We start from the raw sequence: 22,596 nt of genomic DNA, 5'->3' as shown, positions 1-22,596 counted from the left end.
TGACTTGTTAATTCCCCTAGGGGCTGAAATGAGGTCAATGATGAGGTAACTGGGATTGCCGACTGAGATGTTCTACTGAGGACTCCCATGAGTAAAAGATGCAACTTGCCAGCTGATTCATTACTTTCAGTATAATCACAGTCCTCAGCCTGTTTGATCTTTGTCCTCAATCAGTCACCTGTGGTGCAATGAATGCCCCCTCCTTTGAGTCACAAGGTGTAACATGTGTGTTAAGTGAGTTCTTAAACCTCCATTGGAGCTTGTTGCAGAGTGTACAGGTTTACACATGTGAGATGTGAGAATCTCAAACAGATGATGTGTGGTTTATTCACAGGCTCTGTGCAGACTGCTTATGAACATAGACACAGCTGATTCTACAGTCAGATGACACAATTCCAAAGAAGTGACAGCTTTATTGTTTAAAGACTTTGGTGTATTTATCACACAATGCCATGGGTTCAAGTCCAGTTTCAGAATATTGAGGGTGATGATCTTCACTGGCAAAGGTGCTGCCAGTTAGGTGAGCTTGTAAACTAACCACATCTGCCTTTGCAGAGGGTTTCAGATCTCTTGATTTTATTAAAATAAGAAACCTGACCCGTATCTAACTATTAAACAAAAGATTATCTTCTCACTTCAGATTGAGCAACCCTTATCTGAAATGTTTGGAGCCGAAGGTATTTCAGATTTCTGATTTTTCCAGATTTTGGAATATTTGCATCCATATAATGAGATAGCTTGTGGATGGGACCCAAGTCTAAGCACTAAATCCATTTGCATTACATACACAGCTTGTACATATACACTGAAGAAAGTTTTATACCATATTTCAATAATTTTGTGTATGAAACAATGTGTACATTGAACCATCAGAAAGGTAAGCCATCACAATCTCAGTGTTCAGGTGGATAGTCGGTGGCAGTTTGATATCACTGTCATTTCAGACTGAATTTATATGTTACTGGTACAGTCTTTGTCTCGCACATGTTTATCACACATGTACTTAACAGTAAAAATCATTCCATGCCATTAATATAATGAAAATATAATGTGCACAGGGTAACAAAAGCAGAACTGCAGCATTGGGAAAATACCTGAATCAGCTGTTGAGCTACGGCAAGCTTTCAGTCTCCACCTAAGATGCCATGTTTTGATTAAAAGGTTACAGTACACTATTTATATTTTGCTTTTCTAAAGGTTTTATATAAGCTATAAAAAAAAGGTAAATGTAATGAAAACTGAAAAAAAAGTCAATTTATTTTTAATGTAATAGTAACACTGGTTATGTTACACTCAAACATGGGATTTTAGGTGGAGATAAAATTCAGATTTCATGCAAAAGTAATATGTTTTGTAATTATGTGCCTTATGAAGATTTCCATCTGTGGCGTCATGTCAACACTCAAAAGCATTGGATTTGAAGGTTTTTGGAATTTGGAATTTTGGATAAGGGGTGCTCAATCTGTAGCCTTTTGTGGGAGTTGGTTGTGTATTAAATGCCAACCATGTTTTCTGTGTTATTGCTTTGACTACATTGGCTGTAAGGTGTTTTGGGATGTTGTAAGAGTCTGATGAGCACTGTATAAATGTTAAGTTTTTCTGTATCGGTAAAATATAGCCCACGTATGGCAAATCTCTCAAGTATGGGTAAAAGGAACAGCTTCTTCCCCTCCACAATCAGATTTCTGAGCCCATGAACACAACCTCAATAATTTTGCTCTCCCTTTGCACTACTAGATACCTTCTTTGCCATTATACACAATCATTTCTGTTTTTTCTGATCTTCATGATCATGTTAAATCCTCAATGGTTCAGCATCTGTGGCTCTCTAAGGGGGTAGCATTCCAAGGATTCTTGTGTTTTTGAGGGAAGAATCCCTCTTGGGTCTTTGTTCTGAGGCTATTCCTCATAGGGAAGTACAGCACAGGAACAGGCCCTTCAGCCTACGTAGTCCATGCCCAGCCATTCTCTGCGTTCTCCCATCAACTTGCGCCAGGACCATAGCCTTCCACAAGCATTGAAATCGAACTCGCATGCACCACCTGCACTGGCAGCTCATTTGCCGATGATACAAAGATAGGTGAAGGAGCGGGTAGTGTTGAGGAAACAGCCTGCAGAAAGAATGGGCAAAGAAATGGTGGACTGGTGCAGAGCCAACAACCTGTCTCTGAATGTGAACAAAATGAAAGAGATGGTTGTTGACTTCAGGAGGGCATGGAGCGACCACTCCCCGCTGAACATCGACGGCTCCTCAGTAGTGACCGTAAACAGCACCAAATTTCTTGGTGTTCACCTGGCAGAGAATCTCACCTGGTCCTTCAACACCAGCTCCATAGCAAAGAAAGCCCAGCAGCGTCTCTACTTTTTGCGAAGGCTGAGGAAAGTCCATCTCCCACCCCCCATCCTCATCACATTCTACAGGGGTTGTATTGAGAGCATCCTGAGCAACTGCATCACTGCCTGGTTCGGAATTTGCACCATCTTGGATCGCAAGACCCTGCAGCGGATAGTGAGGTCAGCTGAGAAGATCATCGGGGTCTCTCTTCTTTCCATCACGGACATTTACACTACACGCTGCATCCGCAAAGGAAACAGCATTATGAAGGACCCCATGCACCCCTCATACAATCTCTTCTCCCTCCTGCCATCTGGGAAAAGGCTCTGAAGCGTTCGGGCTCTCACGACCAGACTATGTAACAGTTTCTTCCCCTAAGCTATCAGACTCCTCAATACTCGAAGCCTGGACTGACACCTTGCCCTACTGTCCTGTTTATTATTTATTGTAATGCCTGCACTGTTTTTGTGCACTTTATGCAGTCCAGTATAGGTCTATAGACTAGTGTAGCTTTCTCTGTTTTTTTTAATTACGTAGTTCAGTCTAGTTTTTTGTACTGTGTCATGTAACACCATTGTCCTGAAAAATGTTGTCTCATTTTACTATGCACTGTACCAGCAGTTATGGTCGAAATGACAATAAAAGTTGACTTGACTTGACAAACGCAATACAAAGTTGGAAAGAGAATGGTCATGCACTTTGGTGGAAGAAATAAACAGGCAGACGATGGTTTAGATGGGAAGAGAATTCAAAATGTAGAGATGCAAAGGGATTTGGGAGTCCTTGTGCAAGATGCCCTGAAGGCTAACCTCCAGTTTGATTCGCTGGTTCAGTGGTGAAGAAGGTGAATGCAATGTTGGCATTCATTTCTAGAGGTACAGAATATAAGAGCAGGGATATGGCGTTGAGGCTCTATAAGGCACTGGTGAGACCACACGGAGTATTATGTGCAGTTTTGGGCTCCTTGTTTTAGAAAGGATCTATTGACATTGGAGAGGGTTCAGAGAAGATTCAGGAGAATGATTCCAGGAATGAAAGGGTTACTGTATAAGGAATATCTGGCAGGTCTTGGGCTATATTCCCTGGAGTTCAGGAGAATGAGGGGGGATCTCATAAAAACATTCCAAATGTTAAAAGGCCTGAACAGATTAGATATGGCAAAGTTATTTCCCATGGCAGGGGAGTCCAGGGCAAGAGGGCACAACTTCAGGATTGAAGGACGTCCATTTAGAGCAGAGATGCAGAGAAATCACTTTAGTCAGAGGGTGGTAAATCTGTGGAATTCGTTGCCTTGTGCAGCTGTGGAGGCCAAGTCAATGGGTGCATTTAAGGCAGAGATAGGTTTTCGATTAGCCAGGGCATCAAAGGGTACGGGGAGAAGGCAGAGGAGTTGGGGTGACTGGAAGATTTGGATTAGTCATGATTGAATGGTGGAGCAGACTTGATGGGCTGAATGGCCTACTTCTGCTCCTATGTCTTATGGTTTTATTTCACACTCTCTCATACCTCTGAGTGAAGAAGTTTCCTCTCATGTTCACCTTAAACATTTCACTTTTCACCCTTAACCCATGACCTCTAGTTATAGTCCCATCCAGCCTCAGTGGAAAAAAGCCTGCTTGCATTTACCCTATGTATACCTCTATCAAATCTCCTCCCAATCTTTTATGTTCCAAGGAATAAAGTTCTAACCTATTCAATCTTTCCATATAACTCAGGTTATCCAGACCCAGCAACATTTTTGTAAATTTTCTCTGTACTCTTTCAACCGTATTTACATCTTTCCTGTAGGTAGGTGACCAAAACTGCACACAATACTCCAAGTTATACCTCACCTATGTCTTGTACAACTTCAACATAACATCCCTTCTCCCGTACTCAATACTTTAGTTTATGAAGGCCAATGTGCCAAAAGATTTCTTTATGACCCGATCTGTCTGTGATGCCACTTTCAATGAATTATGGACCTGTATTCCCAAATCCCATTTTTCTACCAGACTCCTCCGTGCCCAACTGTTCATTGACTCCGACGTCCTTTGGTTGGTCCTACTGAAGTGCAACACCTCGCGCTTGTCTGCAATAAATTCCATCTGCCATTTTTCATCCCATTTTTCCAGCTGGTTCAGATCCTGTGTAAGCCATCCTAGCCTTCCTTATTGTCCAGTGCACCCCCAATCTTGGTGTCATGCCCAAATTTACTGATCCAGTTAAACACATTATGATCCAGATCATTGATATAGATGACAAACAACAATGGACCCAGCACCAATGCCTGTTGTACTCCACTAGTCACAGCTCTCCAGTCAGAGAGACAAGCATTTACTGCCATTCTCTACCGATGTGTAATACTATGTTCCCACACCAGGGCAAATACCTTTGAGCTTCCATTTTTATGTTTTATTCCTATTCCATGACAGATTGCTTTGCACAAGGGATTAGTAATACATAATCTAGGTTTTGATGTATCACACAAGAGGCCTGATTTACTCCCCAATGCATGCTAATGGTAAATACCCATAAGGTTGTAAAAATATTGCAATAACTAATTTCTTCTCCTTACCCAATACTTCCTCCTCCCCCCCCCCCACCATCTTATATAACCATGTTCTTCCAACCTAAATGTGGCTGTAACCTCGTGCATTTAATGCGGCTTTCTGTACATTGGTGAGACCCGACATAGATTGGAGGACCATTTTGCTGAGCACCTCAACTTACCCCTGACATCTTCTCTGTACCTAATTTCCAGTGGCCAACTATTTCGATTCCTATCTCTATTCCTGTTCTGACATGTTGGCCCATGGCCTCCTCTTCTGCCACAATGAGGGTATTCACAGGTTGGAAGAGAAATACCTCATATTCCATCCACATAGCCTTCAAGCTAATAGTATGAACATCGATATCTCCAGCTTCCAGTAATTTTTCCCCTCCACCTTCCCTCTTCATTTCCCCATTCTGACTTCTTACCTTGTCTCCTCATTTGCTTATTACCTCCTCCTGGTGCCTCTCCTCCTTCCCTTTCTTCCTTGATGTACTCTCTTCTATCATATTCCTACTTCTCCAGCCCTTTGCCTTTTCCACTTTAGCTTCATCAACCCTCCACACTTGTCTGGCTTCATCTATCACCTACAAAATGCTGGAGGAACTCAGCAGGTCAGGCAGCATCTATGGAAAAAAGTACAGTCGACATTTCAGGTCAAAACCCTTCAGCAGGACTGGAGGAAAAAAAAGCTGAGGAGTAGATTTTAAAGGTGTGTGTGGGGGGGGGGGAGGGGAGAGAGAAACACCAGGCAATAGATAAAACTTGGAGGAGGAGGGATGAAGCAAAGAGCTAGGAAGTTGATTGGTGAAAGAGACAGAAGGCCATGGAAGAAAGAAGAAAGGGGGGAGCACCAGAGGGAGGTGATGGGTGGGCAAGGAGATAACGTGAGAGAGGGGCAAGATGATGGGAAATGGTGAAGAGGGGTTGGTGGAAGCATTACTGGAAGTTTGAGAAATCAACATTCATGCCATCAGGTTGGAGGCTACCCAAACGGAATATAAGGTGTTGCTCCTCCAATTTAAGTGTGGCCTTATCCCTACACCTTAGCAAAGTTGCACAGATGAGGGAATTTTTCCCTGGAATTTAGGACATTTGAGGGCGGAACCTGATAGATGAATGTAAGATTATGAGGGACATGAATGAGGTGAAAGTGCAGAGTGTTTTTTTTACCCAGGAAGGGGCTGTTGAAAACAAGAGGGCATTGGTTTAAGATCAGAGGTGAGGTGTGAATTTGAAATGAATGAGCCCCCCAGACCTAGTGGTTGAGGTGGGCACTTTAGCAACCTTTCAACTGGTCAACAAGTGCATGGACAGGAGGGATTTAGAGGGTTATTGGTAAACATAGGTTGATGGAAGTATTTCATTGAGTGACGAAGTCAGCATGGAGGAGTTGGGCTGAAAGACCTGCCTCTGTACTGTATGTCCCTATAGCTGTAGTGGACTAACATTGTGCACAAGGGAGAGATGGGTGAAAGGATTTTACCTTCCTAGGATTTACCATCCTACTGACAGGAGTCAGATGTCTCACAATGCTTGGCAGGAATTTTTCAATGAGTGAAGTGAGACAAGGAGCCTCCTTGTACAATGAAATCAGGTGAAACAACAGATTATTTAGTTAAAGCAAATCAATCACACAAGACCTTCATTGCGTTAAGTGCACCACATCACCAGTTGTTTACTTTCCACAATGCTATGTTAAAGTTAGTGACAGAATTTCTGCTTCAGGGTAATCCCTGGTGAGTTTTATAAATAGAGCACACTATTATGCCACTATGAACACAGCTGCTGTATCCCAATCTGTCAATATCCCTGTCAGAAAAAGCCTCATTCTAATTGCTTGCTTCCTAGAAGTGTGATGTGACGTATTCTTCATGTGACATGATGAGCCAGTGCGGCTTTAAGTAATAACAAATTTGGAGGTTGTGTGGAGAATAAACAATGGCAAATGAGATTCCCATTGCCTCCCAGCACATTGCTATTGAGTCAGAAGGATATAGATTTAGGATATCAAATGTGGACTAGCTACAGTGTCGTGGGTAACCTCTTTCGAAGGAAACACTAAACTGAAGGACAATCCACTCTTACACATGGGCATTCAGTTCAATGGACAACAGTGGACTTCTTCCCCGTACAACCTCTTAATCCCAATTAATAAACAGGTTGGTTGATCATTATCACATTAGGATTTTCAGCACCACAGCCACCAGTTGCAAAAGGAGAGATTGGACAACCAAAAAAACCCAACCATTAACCAGAGTCTGAAAAGCAAACACGAGGAAATCTGCAGATGCTGGAAATTCAAGCAACACACAAGTGCTGGTGGAATGCAGCAGGCCAGGCAGCATCTATAGGGAGAAGCACTTTGACGTTTCGGGCCCAGACCCTTTGTCCTGCGTTCCACCAGCATTTTGTGTGTGTTGCATTAACCAGAGTCACCACTTACCTCTTGCTCACACTGCACCAGAATACGTGGATCCTGAATCGACTTCTACAGCAACCTGAGAACCCACCAGTAGACAACACCTTAGGAGAACATCATACTCGACTCGAGTGATCCACTACTGGTATTTGTAATAGGCAATGCATACATCAAGCTAGGTTTCCTTTAATAGACCAGTGACTGTACTTCTAAACAATGTCAAAAGTCACAAAGTGCTTTGGGACATCAAGAGATTTGCAAAATAAATGAATATTCTTTCTTTGAAGCCAGTAAATGACTACTTCAAAGAATTGAAGTGGGCTTTTTATTTTCACCAGAACCAAGCAGTCAAGACTCGTGCAAGCCTGATGATTTATTTGAGACTCAGGATGTAAAACACTAGATCTTTGGCTCAGTTTTTACCCAATCAGTGGTGATTCTGCTGTGGCTACAGGATAATTAAGAAGCAGAGAATGAAAGTACTGAGATCTCTTCCACAAAGCAGCTTTATTAATTGCTGGCAGGATTGCTACTCTAAAGACAATGTTGAATGTGTTGTGAGCAGTTTTGCTGCTTTCTTTTACAAGTGTCTAGTCTTTGGGTAGGATGTGATTGCTTGCAGATGGACTTACAGTAAAAGTTTGTTTTAGAGCATTCCACATTTATAGGCCAAACATATGGTGATTCCCCAGGGTCTACCAGAAAGCAAGCCTTAAAACTGCCACATTTCTTGGATAATACAGTTTAGAGAAATATCTGAAATCTTCCAAAGTCCTTGTAACCCCATCCCACCTCTGCATACCAGCATATGAGCTATGCATTGTGACCATTTGAAAAATTACCCCCAGCACCCTCAACCTTTTATAATTATAATTCATTGCAGAAAGGAGAGTGTATTTTTATTTTACAAAACATAAATGGGTAATAAATAATTTAGGGAAATCTAAGCCAGAGGAATACCCAGCTGGCCAGGACACAACATGCCAGAATTTTAATAGATGTTCTCCCCCCTCTACATCTCAGACTTCTCTCCTTAATCCTTATACATAAGGTTATATAATTGGGCAAAACCAAGGTAGGAATACATCAGTTTTGACTTCCCTGTCTCCCAATAAAAAGTCTGATATGTTTTAAGAATAAAAAAAGCTCAGCTATTTGTTCACCTGAGCTCAGCCACAGATATTGATAGGGAGGTTAGGAAGGCATATGGTATGTTGGCTTTCATTCATAAGGGGACTGAGTTCAATAGCCACAGGGTAATGTTGCAGCTCTATAAAACCTTGGTTAGATCACACTTGGAATTTTGTCTTCAGTTCTGGTCATGTTATCATAGGAAGGAGATGGAAGCTTTAGAGAAGGTGCAGATGAGATTTACCAGGATACTCCCTGGATTTGAGAACATGTCTTATGAGGAAAGACTGAGCAAACTGGGGCTTTTCTCTTTGGAGGAAAGGAGGATGAGAGGTGGGTTGAAAGAGGTGTACAAGATGATAAGAGGCATAAACTGAGTGGACGGCCAAAAATTTTTTTCCCCTCAGGGCAGAAATTGCTAAATCAAAGGGGCATAATTTTTTAAAAAAACATCCTTTGCTTCAGCCATTTCCAGCTCTTCCACCTCTGTCCCACGTCAGCCTTTCATCTGCTCAGGTACATCCTCTTCGTTTGCAAATGTAAATTCTTCCATTTCTGCTGCCTATGTACAAAATTAAGGGAGGGAAGTTTAGGGGAGACATCAGGGGTAAGTTTTTTTTACACAAAGGATTGTGAGTGCCTGGAATGTCTTGCCAGGGATGGTGGTGGAGGCTAAAACATTAGGGGTTTTTAAGAGCCTCTTGGACAGGCACATGGATGAAAAAAAAAAGAGGGTTATGGGGTAGTGTGGGTTTAGTACTTTTTTTTTAAGGATCTTTCAGCACAACATGGAGGGCTGAAGGGCCTGTACTGTGCTGTAGTGTTCTTTGGTTCTATGGAAAGGTTGAACAAGTTAGGTCTTTATTCTTTGGAGTGTAGAAGGTTGAGGGGAGACTTGATAGAGGTATTTAAAATTATGAGGGGGATAGATAGGGTTGATGTGAATAGGCTTTTTCCATTGAGAGTAAGGGAGATTCAAACAGGACATGAGTTGAGAGTTAAGGGGCAAAAGTTTAGAGGTAACACGAGGGGGAACTTCTTATTCAGAGAGTGGTAGCTGTTTGGAATGAGCTTCCAGTAGAAGTGGTAGAGGCAGGTTCGATATTGTCATTTAAAAAAAAATTGGATAGGTATATGGACAGGAAAAGAATGGAGGGTTATGGGCTGAGTGCAGGGAGGTGGGATTAGGTGAGAGTAAGCGTTTGGCACAGACTAAAAGGTCTGAGATGGTCTGTTTCCGTGCTGTAATTGTTATATGATTATATGCTATATGGTTATGTCCAATCTCAAAGCAAATCCTGTTGCCTCTGCTGACTTTCCCCACGTCCCTCTCCCAGAGATGGAATTACATTGTTCTTTTAAGGCCCTCCCCTTCTCTACCACCCCAGCCAATCATCCTGGAACTTTCCACTCTGAGCATCAATCCCTGTCTTCCATTATCCCGTGATGGGTAGCTCTGCCTTCAGCAGCTGAGGCTTCTTACTCCAGCATTCCCTTCCTTCCTAATCTCTCACACTTCTCTCTCCTGTGAGGTGTTCCTCAAAACCACCTCTTTGATCAAGATTTAAACTCTCCTATTTTCCTCTGATGGGGAGGAATCCTATCATTCTTGTTCTCCACTGGGAAACATTATGGCCATTTGGTGATATTAAAAGCACACACTGTTCATTTGGTTGTCACAGTACTTGATATGATAGATACACTATTCCACACCCTTTATACTATATATTTAACATTCAAAGAATGGTTTTAATTCTACCTAATTTGGGGTGTTTTTGCTTTCTGTGGTGGATTGTGAGGTTTCGTTGTGCCTGTGCCAAGTTTGTTGAGTCTAGCCACTTAATGTATTGGGATCAAATAACTTAAAGTTTTATAGCATTTTTTTTATTAACTTTGGATGTCATGGAGTAGTTTACATGCAGTGGAATACCTTTGCAATACAGTAATACAGCAAATCTTTGCTATGCAAGAACCCATCTGCCTGAGAAAATGAAAGAACCATGAATTAGCAAAATTTGCTTAACAATGCACCACTCCTTCAAGTCTAAGGTGGACAACATTTTTTCCCTCTGAATTCCTCCGCTCTTGAAGGAGTGTTTACACTTTATGGTTAGGCCTGGGTTAGCAGAGATTTTCACATTATTTTTGCATCAAAATGTCAGATCAAGTCTCTACAAGAATCAAAATTAATTTAAAACTTGGGTGAAAAATCATGATTAGTACAATAAGGGGATGATAGAAATTTGGAAATACCAATCCTAACCCTCTGGATATGAATCTACAAAATAGATTTTGACTTGTGAGGGAAATGGAGTCATGTGGACAAACAGAGTTGAGCTTTGTTCCAGCTGAATGTGGGCTGAATTGTTTAAGAGCACCAGTACTCTTATTCCATATTGTTTCTTTTTTTTGTAATTTATTTTTTATTGAAGTTCATCATCAAACATTTCCATAAAATGTATTTCAGATATTGTACACATATATCATATATTCATATTTTCCACAAATCTGCACATAATACTTATCTGAGGTAGACACTTATAGAAAAGAGAGGAAAGAAAGAACAAGCAAAAGGAGAAAACCATGTCCAAGTAGGGAGTTATTTTTTTTTTACAACATATTCATTGATTTTTGAGAATAAAATCAGGTCTATGAGGTGTTATGTCGGTAAACCATTTTTCCCAGTATGAATCAAATTGTTCCAACTTATGATTAACAGATGCTGTTATCTTCTCCATTTTGTAAACATCCATTGTAATTTCCATCCATGCGTTTAAGGTTGGGCTCTCCTGTGATAACCATTTCCTAGTAAGAGTCTTTTTACCAGCCACCAACAATGTATTCATTAAATATTTATCTCTTTTCAACCATTCTTGAGGTGTATACCCAAAATATATGATCTTACTTTCTAAGGGTATCTCACATTTAAAAATGTCTTGTAGGGCATTGTGTATCCCACTCCAATAGTTTTTGATAATGGGGCAATCCCAGAAAATATGGTAATGGTTTGCATTTTGATTTCCAAAATTTCTCCAGCAACTAGGGAGGTTACTATCATAATGGGATTTCTGAGAGGGTGTAATAAAATATCTTATCAACTTTTTCCATCCAAACTCTGTGAACTGGTACACTTCCATTGATACCTCCATTTTATTGTCCATTCTTGCTCAGATAAAATTATCCCTCCTTCCTTCTCCCATTTTGTTTTAATGATAAATATCAATTGATATTTATCAAATAGTTTTACCCTAGAAAGGGGCTCGAGACAGGGTTGTGCATGGCCACCTTTGCATTGTATTCTTTGCATTATATCTGGAACCACTAGCTCAATACATCAGACAAAATGAAGATATCAGGGGAATTACTATTAAAGGGACAGAGCATAAATTGGCCTGTTACGCAGATGACATTTTGATCTATTGAGGACCAGTCAACAAACTGGTCCTCAAATCATGGTACATCTAGACTTGCAGATGCGGTCTTGTTTGGAATTTTTCTAATTCTAATGAATAATCTTGATACTGCACAGTCTGAGTTAGTTTTCCTCCTCCTTCGCCTGGAATTTTCTATTGCTGGGCATGGTGGTGGTCATTTACCCAGGTAATGCTTTAGTAGGACTTGCAGTCTGACTGCAGTGTGGGCATTTCAGCTGTAACCTATTCCATAACTGTATACGAGTTACAATAGACATTCATTTTCCAATACCATCACAGAGTCTGCTCTTTTTTTGTTAGTTGCAGTGAGTAGTTGGGGTTTGAGATTAGCCAGAGTTATACCACATGGTGATCTCAAGCCAGGATCCTCTCCAATGCCAAGTGGAGTTTGAGTTCAGAGATACAGAAGCATTTGTCCCTGATCCTGGTTTCAGTGTATTTCAAACAACTATTCAAATCATGTGGCAATCTTACCATAATGCCATCTATAAACTGCTGTAATATTAGTTTAGTTCCATGTGGAAGCTAGTAAAGTACAGTATTGAATGCTGGGTAAAAAAAGGTGGTTGTAAAAGCCAATCACTTGCACCTCAAAATTGTGATGTTGGGGTGTTGGCAATTCAAGCTTTGTGAAGTTTACAATACAGTTGTCCTCTCTGGTACAAGAACTAGATGGCTGAGGAGAAATAGTTCTTCCTGAACTTGGTAGAGTGAGTACTGAGGCTCCTGCACCACTTTGATGATATATGCTGATTTCCTGCAAGAACGCTGCATGTAGATGCAATACGTGCGATGGACTGGGGCATTTCTGTTACTTTTTGTGGATTTCCCATTAAAGGGCACTGATATTTTCTTACCAGGCTGTGGCGCAACCAGTCGATATAACCTCCAATACACATCTATAGAAGTTTGTCAGTTTTAGATGTCAGGTTAACTCTTCACAAATTTCTAAGGAAATAAAGTTGCTGCTGTGTTTTCTTTGTAATTGCACTTGTGTGCTGGGCCCAGGACTGATCTTCAAAAATGGTAAAACTGAGGAATTTAAAGTTGATGACCCTTTCTCACCTCTGACCCACCTGATGAGGACTGGCTCATGGTCCTCTGGTTTCCTCCTCCTGAGGTCAATAGTCAGCTCCTTGGTCTTGCTGATATTGACTTGCTGATTCATCACCAGATTCAACACAGTGGTGTTGTCAGCAGACTTAAATATGGCATTGGGCTCTGCTTAACCTCACAGTCATAAGTGTAAAGCGAGTAGAGTAGGGCGCTAAGTATAAAGCTTTGCAGTACCCTTGTGCTGATGGAGATTGGGGAGGATATGTTGTTGACAATTCAAACTAACTGGGGTCTGCAGTTGAAGAAATCAAGGAACCAATTGTACAAGGGGATATTTGAAGCCTAGGTCTTGAAGTTTATTGATTAGTTTTGAAAGGGATGATAGTATTGAATGTCAAGCTGTATTTGACAGAGAATTCTGATGTATGCATTTTTGCTATCCAGATGTTCTAGGGTTGGGTGAGGAGCCAATGAAATGGCACCTTCTGTGGACCTTTTATGCCAGTAGACAAACTAGAGTAGAGCCAAGTCACTTTTCAGGCAGGAGTTGATGTGTTTCATCAACAACCCCTCAAAGCACTTCATCACAGTGAATGTAAGTGCTACTGGATTAAAGTCATTGAAACAGATTACCATGTTCTTCTTAGCTACCAGTATAATGGAAGCCTGCTTGAAGCAGGTGGCTACCCCAGACTGTTAAAATGAGAGGTTAGAGCTGTCGATGGACACTCCAGCCAAATGATTAGCACAGGTCCTTAATTACATAGCCAGGTGCTCCATATGAACTGAATGCTTTTGTGAGTTCACCTTTCTAAAGGATTCTCTCACATTCGCCTCGAGAGTGAAATCACAGAGTGATCAGGGCTGTGGGAGTTCATGAAGGTTCCTCCATATTTTTATGATCAAAGCGAGCATAGAAGACATTAAGCTCATCCGGGAGCGACACACTGTTGTCACCTGTGTTACTTGGTTTCACTTTGTAAGAAATTATAGGGTTCAAGCCATGTCGAGCATCCTTCAGTGATTCAAGTTTGGTCTGAAATTGCCATTTTGCACATGAGATGGCTTTCTGGAGATCGTACCTAGACCTCTTGTATCTTACTTGGTCGCCAGACCTGAATGCCAGTGATCTGACCCTCAGCAGGTATTGCAACAATTAATATTCTTGAATCCCCATTGGAAAAATTCCCCTTTAACGAGGGTCAGAAGAGCTTCAGAGAATAGTTCGGGGTGAAGTATGTTAAAAATTCTCACTGTTCAGTTGACAATGCCCACTCTGTTGCCAAATAAAATAGTCACTGTCTGCCGATGCATATCTAATTGGCTGGCTCGAAGATGGAGCACAGATACAGATAGTGTGCCGTGGTGTAAAACCCCTTTGTACAGCCCAGAGTTTAAATAAAGGCGCTTGTGTCATTGCGTTTATTTGCTGGATGCAAATGATATGAAAATATTAGAACTGTAACCCAACTGAAAAATAGCTCCATGGCCACATCAGTCAGCAGCACAACCCTATTGAAGAAAGAGATTGATAGTAACAGTTACTCAGCAATACTGTGGCTGAAATCCTTAACATGAAAGGAAAATAATTTAGGAGGAAAGCTCCCCAGTTTTATTGGCAATTCTCCTTGGCTCTTGAAACACTTCCCCACAGCATGCAGAATTTTACTTTGAAAGGGTTGGGGGCGAATCATACCCCTAGTTTAAATTTGAGGCACGGAGCAGAGTCAACATCTGCTAGTCATGTTGTGGTAGCACAGAGCCCAAGCAAGATCTGCATAAACTAATTGACTGTTTCTGTGTGTGAGCACTTATTAAAGTTTACCAGATGAATAAAGACAAAATAAACTCTGGTGGGAAGAGCGGCATCTAGGTGAGACATTTGGCAGCTGCAGTGGTGCCAATGCTGCCAAAGGGCTGTCACCTGTAGCAGATTTACAGCATTTTCAGCACCCTGATCACAGGCTGATTTAGTACCTGGCATCATAGTTCAAGGCTGTTAAATTAAAGGCAGATGCTGCCCCTACGTTGTGGTTGTAGTCAGAAAGCAGTGCACCAACCTCTGGGATAAATGCTCACAAGTTTTTCTCCAATCTTCACACACACACTGCGCTCTTTGAACCCAAGCAGATATGGTTTCAGTTTACTGGATTCTTTGGAAGAGTACCTGTCCTGCACGAAATTGGTTACTAATTAATGTAAATGTGTGTGGGTGTGCTGGCTGGCTGTATATGTCTGTGTGGTTGGGTATCTGTGTCTTTAGGTGTGTGTATCTATGTGCATGAGTGCTATGCTTGGTCAGTGAGGTAGCGAGTAATTGTGTTTGTCATGCATGCAGAGGATCATTGAGTTTGAGGAGGGTTGTGCTTAGTGTGAATGAAGGATTATTTTTGGCTTGCGTGAGAGCTGTGTTTGGCAGGATTTGAGTTTGCAGGAGTTTTGTTTGGTGTACTTGGGGGGTGAGTTTGGGGAGTTGCATTGAGGGGTTTCTGCTGCAGTAGTTATATTTGGCGTACATTGAAGATGTACTTGATGTGTGTGGGTGTTTGTGTTTGTAGGAATGGTGTTTGGGTGCCTGTGGCAGCTTTTACTTGCAGTGTGTGTGATGAAGAGTGCTGTACAAGGGGAGTATCATAAAAGTTCCCTTAAAGTTCCCAGCATTTTTTATGCTGTGGACCCTTGCCATTAAACAAGGGGTCCATGACCCCAGGTAGGGAACCCCTGGTTTAAGATTATTAATGCTCTAGCAGAGTGGGAGACCAGTGAGAATGGTCATAGAGGAGGAATTGATGGTAAAATACATATCAAAGCTTCGACAGGATACACTCCAAATATCAAATGGCATCTATAAGAAACTAATGTTCAGCTCCAAGGCCTTCCAACACAACTAGAAGCTTCAAATGCATTATTTCAAATAATATCCCTATTCCTTGTAAGAAATAACCAAACCTTCTCTCAGTTGTTTCTTTCCACTGTCTCAGTACTAGTTCAACTATTATTCTTTTCCACTGTTAATACAATACTAATACTCTTTACAAATGCTGCCTGACGTGTGGGTGTTTCCAGAAATCTGTTTTTATTTCAGATTTCCAGTATTTTTGTTATTTTTGTTTAATTTCTTAAAGCAAGTGGAACTCTGCAGGAGGAGGGGAGTCCCGCCAGAGTTTACTTTGGATGCTGTTGTGGAGTTAGCTGAGAATTCTGTTTTAATTTTTCCTTTTCTGTGGAATAGACAGTCTGGAGCAAGTGATCTCTGCTAATAAAACACAAGGCTGTTTTCAAAACAGGTGCTATGTTATGGAAGGTTCCTCAGCATCCATAACCAACTTATTTCTCCAGTATTGGTGATGTAATGTGCATGGACGATCCTGATCTTCCAAAGTGTCCCTTGTTTCCAGGATCCAGCTCCTTGTTCCCCACTAACCCTCTACACCCTGACCACGGTGTTGGAGCATTAATCTCCAAGGTTCATTAACTCCTGTGTTTTTGTATATTGTTTTTGTAGGTATAAGTCCAATGAAGATTATGTTTATGTGCGAGGGAGGGGAAGGGGAAAGTATGTGTGCGAGGAATGTGGAATTCGCTGCAAGAAGCCAAGTATGTTGAAGAAACATATCCGCACACACACAGACCTCCGGCCATACGCCTGCAACTATTGTAACTTTGCCTTCAAAACCAAAGGTGAGAAAGCCTTTCCTCTTTCTATCGCCTCAGACTTCCCTCTTCCCCTCCTGCTGAGGGCTCGCACAGTATGGCTGACTCACTGTGGAAATGGCTGGGATATGATGGTGCATGTAAGATATCAGTATAGTGGCTGCTGCTGTAATAGAAAACTCCAGAAAAGCTTTCTGCATTCTGCTAGTACCATTCCTGTCCCTTTTCAGAATGTCCCAAGACATTTTACAGTTGGTGAAATATTTTTGGACTGATATTTTTGGACCTAGTTTAGTGTGTAACATAAAGTGGCTAATTGTTGCACAGCAAGCTGCCACAGGCAGTATTATAATAGCAGGTAAATAATAGTTAAAGAATTGCTCATTAAAGAGCAGATTCAGTTCAGATTTATTTATCACATGTACCTGAAAACATAAAGGGAAATGTGTTATTTGACTTAACAACCAGCACACCTAGGAATGCAGTCTGCTGGGGCAGCCCACAAGTTCAGAAGAACAACTCAGAACACAGCAAGCAACAAAGCAACAGCAAAACATAGCATGCCCACAATGGATACCATTTTGGATACTGTTGGGGGGATGACCTCCCAGGGGAATACCAAGGAGACCAGGTTACTGATTCTGAGCATGGGTCCATGATGCAGAAGGGAAAGAAGGAGAAAAGAGGAGTGGTAGTGATAAAAGACTCAATAGTTAGAGGAACAGATGAGAGATTCTATGGATGTGAATGGGGCACCCAGGTGTTACGTTGCCTCACACGTACCAAGGTCAGGGGTGTCTCAGATTACATCCACAGCATTTTGGATGAGGAGAGAGAGCAGCCAGATGTCTTGGTACATATTGGTACCAATGACATAGGAAGGAAAAGCATAGACGTCCTGAAGAGAGAATTTGGAGAGCTAGGCTAAAAGCTGAGAAGCAGGACTTCCAGGTAGTAATTTCCAATGAGCCACTGAGGGTAGAAACAAGATAATTTGGCAGATAAATACATGGCTGAGAAGCTGGTGCAAGGGGCAGGGCTTCAGGTTTTTGGATCATTGGGATCTCTTCTGGCAGAGGTATGGTTTGTACAAAAGTGACGGGTTGCACCTGAACCCAACGGGGAAAATATTCTCGTGGGCAAGTTTGTTAGAGTTGTTGGGGAGGGTTTAAACTAATTTGACAGGGTGGGAACTGAAGTGAAGGAACTTGGGGTGTGACAGATGGTGAAAAAGCAAAGATAGCATGCAGACAGACTGCCAGGAAGTGCAGGCAGATGATAGGACAAAACCACAGTCAGCAGGGTGAGTATCAGTGCATTAGGGATGCAGAAGCAAAAAGGGTAGCAAATAGAGTACTCAAAGTGTTGTATCTCAATGCATGGAATATATGAAATAAGGTGAATGATCTTGTTGTACTATTACAGATTGTCGGATATAGATATGATGTTGTTGGCCATTACTGAATCATGGCTAAAGGATGGTTGTATTTGGGAGCTGAATGTCCAAAGTTACACATTGTATCAGAGACATAAGAAGGTAGGAAGAGGGGGTGGTGTGGCTCGGCTGGTAACGAATGACATCAAATCAGTAAAAAGATGTGACGTCGGATTGGAAGATGTTAAATCCTTTTGGATTGAGTTAAGAAACTGCAAGGGTAAAAGGGCCCTAATGGCTGTTATATACAGGCCTCCCAACAATAGCTGGAATGTAGACCACAGGCTACAATGGGAAATAGAAAAGACATGTCAAAAGGACAATATTATGATAGTCGTGGGAGATTTTAACATGCATTGAGACTTTAACATTTCAATTGGGAAAATCAGGTTGGTAATGGATCCAAAGAGAGTGAGTCTGTTGAATGCCTACGAGATAGATTTTTAAAGTAGTTTGTCATTGAGCCTACTAGGGGATCAGCTATACTAGATGTAATGAACCAGAGGCAATTAGGGAGCTTAAGGTAAAAGAACTCTTAGAAGGCAGTGAATACAATATGATTTAGTTCAACTTGAAATTTGATAGGGAGAAAGTAAAGTCTGACTTAGCAGTATTTCGGTGGAGTAAAAGAAATTAGAGTGGTATGAGACAGAAGTTGGCCAAAGTAAATTGGAAGGAGATGCTGGCAGGGAGGACAGCAGACCAGTTTCTGGGAAAAATGAGTAAGGTGCAGGATAGGTGTATTCCATAAATGAAGAAATGCTCAAATGGCAAAATAGTGGCTGACAAGGGAGGTCAAAGCTAATGTAAAAACAAAATAGATGGCATTTGACAAAGTTAAAATTAGCAGGAAGATAGAGGATTGGGAAGCTTTTAAAAACCTACAGAGAGCAACTAAAAGGATCATTGGAAAGGAAAAGATTAAATACGAAACAAGCTAGCAAACAATATCAAAGTGGATAGTAAAAGCTGTTTCAAGTACAGTATGTAAAAAAAAATAAAAGAGATAAGAGTGTGTAAAAAAAAAAAAAAAAAATAATGAGGCCGGAGAAATAATAACAGGGTACAAGGAGATGGGAAATTAATTAAATGAGTATTTTGCATCAGTCTTCACTGTGGAAGATACTAGCAGTGTGCCAGATGTTGAAGGGTGTGAGGGAAGAGAAGTGAATGCAGTTACAATTACAAGGGAGAAAGTGCTCAAAAAGCTGCAATACCAAAGGGTACATAAGTCACCTGGACCAGATGAGTGGCACCCGAGGGTTCTGAAAGAGGTAGCAGTAGAAATTGTGGAGGCATTACTAATGATCTTTCTAAACTCATTGGACACTGGTATGGAGCCAGAGACTAGAAAATTGAAAATGTCACTCCACTCTTTAAGATAGGAGGAGGGGAGGGCAGCAGAAAGGAAGTTATAGATTAGTTAGCTTGACCTTAGTGGTTGGGAAGATGTTGGAGTCAATTATTAAGGATGAGGTTATGGAGTAGTTGGTAACACAGGACAAGGTAGGACAAAGTCAGCATGGTTTTCTTAGGAGAAAATCTTGCCTGACAAACCTGTTGGAATTCTTTGAGGAGATTACAAGTAGGATAGATAAAGGGGATGCAGAATATGGTTTATATTTGGATTTTTAGACGGCCATTGACAAGGTACCACACATGAGGCTGCTTATCAAGTTAAGAACCTGTGGTATTACAGGGAACCTATTAGTTAGAGCATTGTCTGATTGGTAGGAGGCAACAAGTGGGAATAAAAGGATCCTTTTCTGGTTGGCTGCTAGTGACTAGTGACATTCCATAGGGTTAGTGTTGGGATCACTTTTTATGGTGCAAATTGATGATTTAGATAATGGAATAGATGGCTTAATTTTCAAGTTTGCAAATGATTTGAAGATTGGTGGAGGAGCAGGTAGTGTTGGGGAAACAGGTATGTGTAGCCTGCAGAAGGACTTAGACAGATTTAGCGATTCGGCAAGAAAGTGGGAAATGAAATACAATATTGGAAAATGTATAGTCCTGCAGTTTGATAGTAGAAATAAATGTACAGAATATTTAATAAACGGGGAAAATTCCAAAAATCTGAGATGCAAAGGGACTTGGAAGTCCTTGTGCAAAATACTTCAAGATTAACTTGCAAGTTCAGTCAGTGGTGAGGAAGGCAAATGCAATGTTCGCATTCATTTCAAGAGGTCTAGAATATAAGAACAGGACTATGATGCTAAGTTTTTATAAGACACTGGTGAGGCCTCACCATGAGTATTGTGAACAGTTTTGGGCTCTTCATCTAAGAAAAGATGTGCTGGTACTGGAGAGGGTTCAGAAGAGGTTCACAAGGATGATTCCAGAAATGCAAAGTTTATCATATGAGAAACGTTTGATGACACTGGGTCTGTACTTGCTGGAATTTAGAAAGATGAGGAGGGATCTTATTGAAACCTTTAGAGTGTTGAAAGGCCTAGACAGAATAGATGTGCTAAGGATGTTTCCCAAGGTTGGGGAGTCTAGGACAAGAGGGCACAGCCTAATGATAGAGGGATGTCCATTTAAAACAGAGATGTAGAGAAATTTCATTAGGCAGGGGTGGTGAATTTGTGGAATTTGATGCCACAGGCAGCTGCGGAGGCCAGGTCATTGCATGTACTTAAGGCAGAGCTTGATAGGTTCTTGATTGGGCACAGCATCAAAGGTTATGGGAAGAAGGCTGAGGAGGACAAAAAAAAAGGATTAGCCATGATTGAATGGCAGAACAGACTCGATGATCCAAAAGGCCTAATTCTGCTCCTGTGTCTTAAGGTCTTAAAACAAACCCCTTTTCTCCCTGCCTCCCCCATCTATACACAATCCTTAAACTCCAGGATAGATCTCTAGGCTTCCAGTTTCCTGTCTTCAGCCATTGGGCTTCTACTTCCAGACTTTCAGTCGACCTTAGGATCTCCATCTTCAATATTGAGCCCATGACTAGCTAGTGACAGAACCCTGAACTCCAGATATGCCTCATTGTGCCTCCTGCTCGCTAGAACATCCAATCCCAGGACCAACAATGATGTCCTTTGTCACCCAATGTCTATGAGGCTAGGAAGTTAGTGTAAAGATCAAGAAATCTTTCCTGCCCATCTGTGAAAGGATTCGCAGCTTTAGTTTAAAACCTCAGCTGAATCATGATTCCTCTTGATAGTATAATACTGGCTATATATGCAGGGCCTGTCCATCTAGATCTGAGCTCCAGTCTCTGGAGTGAGAACTGAACTGAGAATTTTCTGATGAAAATACAACTAACTGAGCCATCACTGGCACTGCAGTGGCGGGGGAGAGGAAGTGGGAGAGTATTGGGTAGCTTCAGTCCCACACTCCAGAATCAGGTTTTGTATCACTGACATGTTGTGAAATTGGTTGTTTTACGGCAGCAGTATAGTACAATACATAAAAACTAAAAATTACAGTAAGAATATATATGTGTGTGTATAGACCTGTTTGGGTATATGTGTGTATGTGCATGTATACAAAATTTAAATTAAGTAAGTAGCACAAAAAGAGTGGAAAAATAGTGAGGTAGTGTAAATGGGTCCGATGTCCATTCAGAAATCTGATCGTGCAGGAGAAGAGGCTATTCCTGAAATATGAAGTGTGTGTCTTCAGGTTCCTGTATCAGCTCCTTAATGGTAGCAATGAGAAGAGGGAATGTCCTGGGTGATGGGTGTCCTTAATGATGGATGCCGTCTTTTTGAGGGATTGCCTTTTGAAGATGTCCTTGATGTGGTAGAGGCTAGTGCCCTTGATGGAGCTGGCTGAGTTTACAACTTTCTGCAGCTTTTCCCGATCCTGTGCGGTGCCCTCCACCCCATGAGGCAACCAACTAAGGTTAGGGTTACACCTGTAGAAGTTTGCAGGAGTGAGGGATCGCTCACTGTCAGGTGGGTTGCTGGGTATTTTGTTCTACTTCCTTGGAGCGATGGCTTTCAAGGATGACGACATGTGACTCCAGAGCGTCATTAACGTTTCAAGTGAGATTTCTGTGTGGAATTTCAAATAAATGCAGGTATCAAAATGAGATTTGTAGGATAGATGACGAGAATCCTGAAAAAAGAGTATTAAGGAATGGCAAGGTGTAAAGTGACAGCATGGTAATGTAACAGTTAGCATAATGTAATTACAGTGCCAGCTGTAAGACCATTTATTGAGATACAGGGTGGAGTAGGCCCTCTGGCTCTTTGAGCTGCACCACCCAATAACCCCCAATTTAACTAGCCTATTCATAGGGCAATTTACAATGACCAATTAATCTACCAAATGGTACATCTTTGGACTGTGGATGGAAACTAGAGCACCTGGCGAAAACCTACATACTCCACAGGAAGGACATACAGATAACATGAGAATTGAACTCCGAACTCTCTTGCCCCAAGCTGTGAGCATCACACTAACAACTACACTATCATAGTGCCTGTGAATTGAAATTGGGTTCAATTCTCACCACTGTCTGTAAGGAGTTTGTACATTCTCCCTATGACCATGTATGTTTCCTCCCACAATCCAAACATGTATGGTCAGGTTTAGTGAGTTGTGTGCATGCTATGTTGGCGCTGGAAGCGTAGCCAC

The 22,596-nt window shown here is 41.5% G+C and overlaps 1 protein-coding gene across 10 annotated transcripts in view; it reads left to right on the top strand.

The window, feature by feature from the left end:
* LOC132383606 (transcription factor HIVEP3) overlaps window positions 1-22,596 on the top strand; it is a 764,495-nt gene that overhangs the window by 701,070 nt on the left and 40,829 nt on the right. For all 10 annotated transcript variants that reach the window (XM_059954798.1, XM_059954801.1, XM_059954802.1 and 7 more), the window contains one exon: window positions 16,417-16,592. In XM_059954798.1, the coding sequence (XP_059810781.1) occupies window positions 16,417-16,592 (176 nt within the window). The remainder of the gene's footprint in view (window positions 1-16,416; window positions 16,593-22,596) is intronic.

Source organism: Hypanus sabinus, chromosome 30 (assembly GCF_030144855.1).
Source record: "Hypanus sabinus isolate sHypSab1 chromosome 30, sHypSab1.hap1, whole genome shotgun sequence".
Taxonomy (NCBI): Eukaryota; Metazoa; Chordata; class Chondrichthyes; order Myliobatiformes; family Dasyatidae; genus Hypanus; species Hypanus sabinus.
This window is presented reverse-complemented; position numbering and strand designations above follow the sequence as displayed.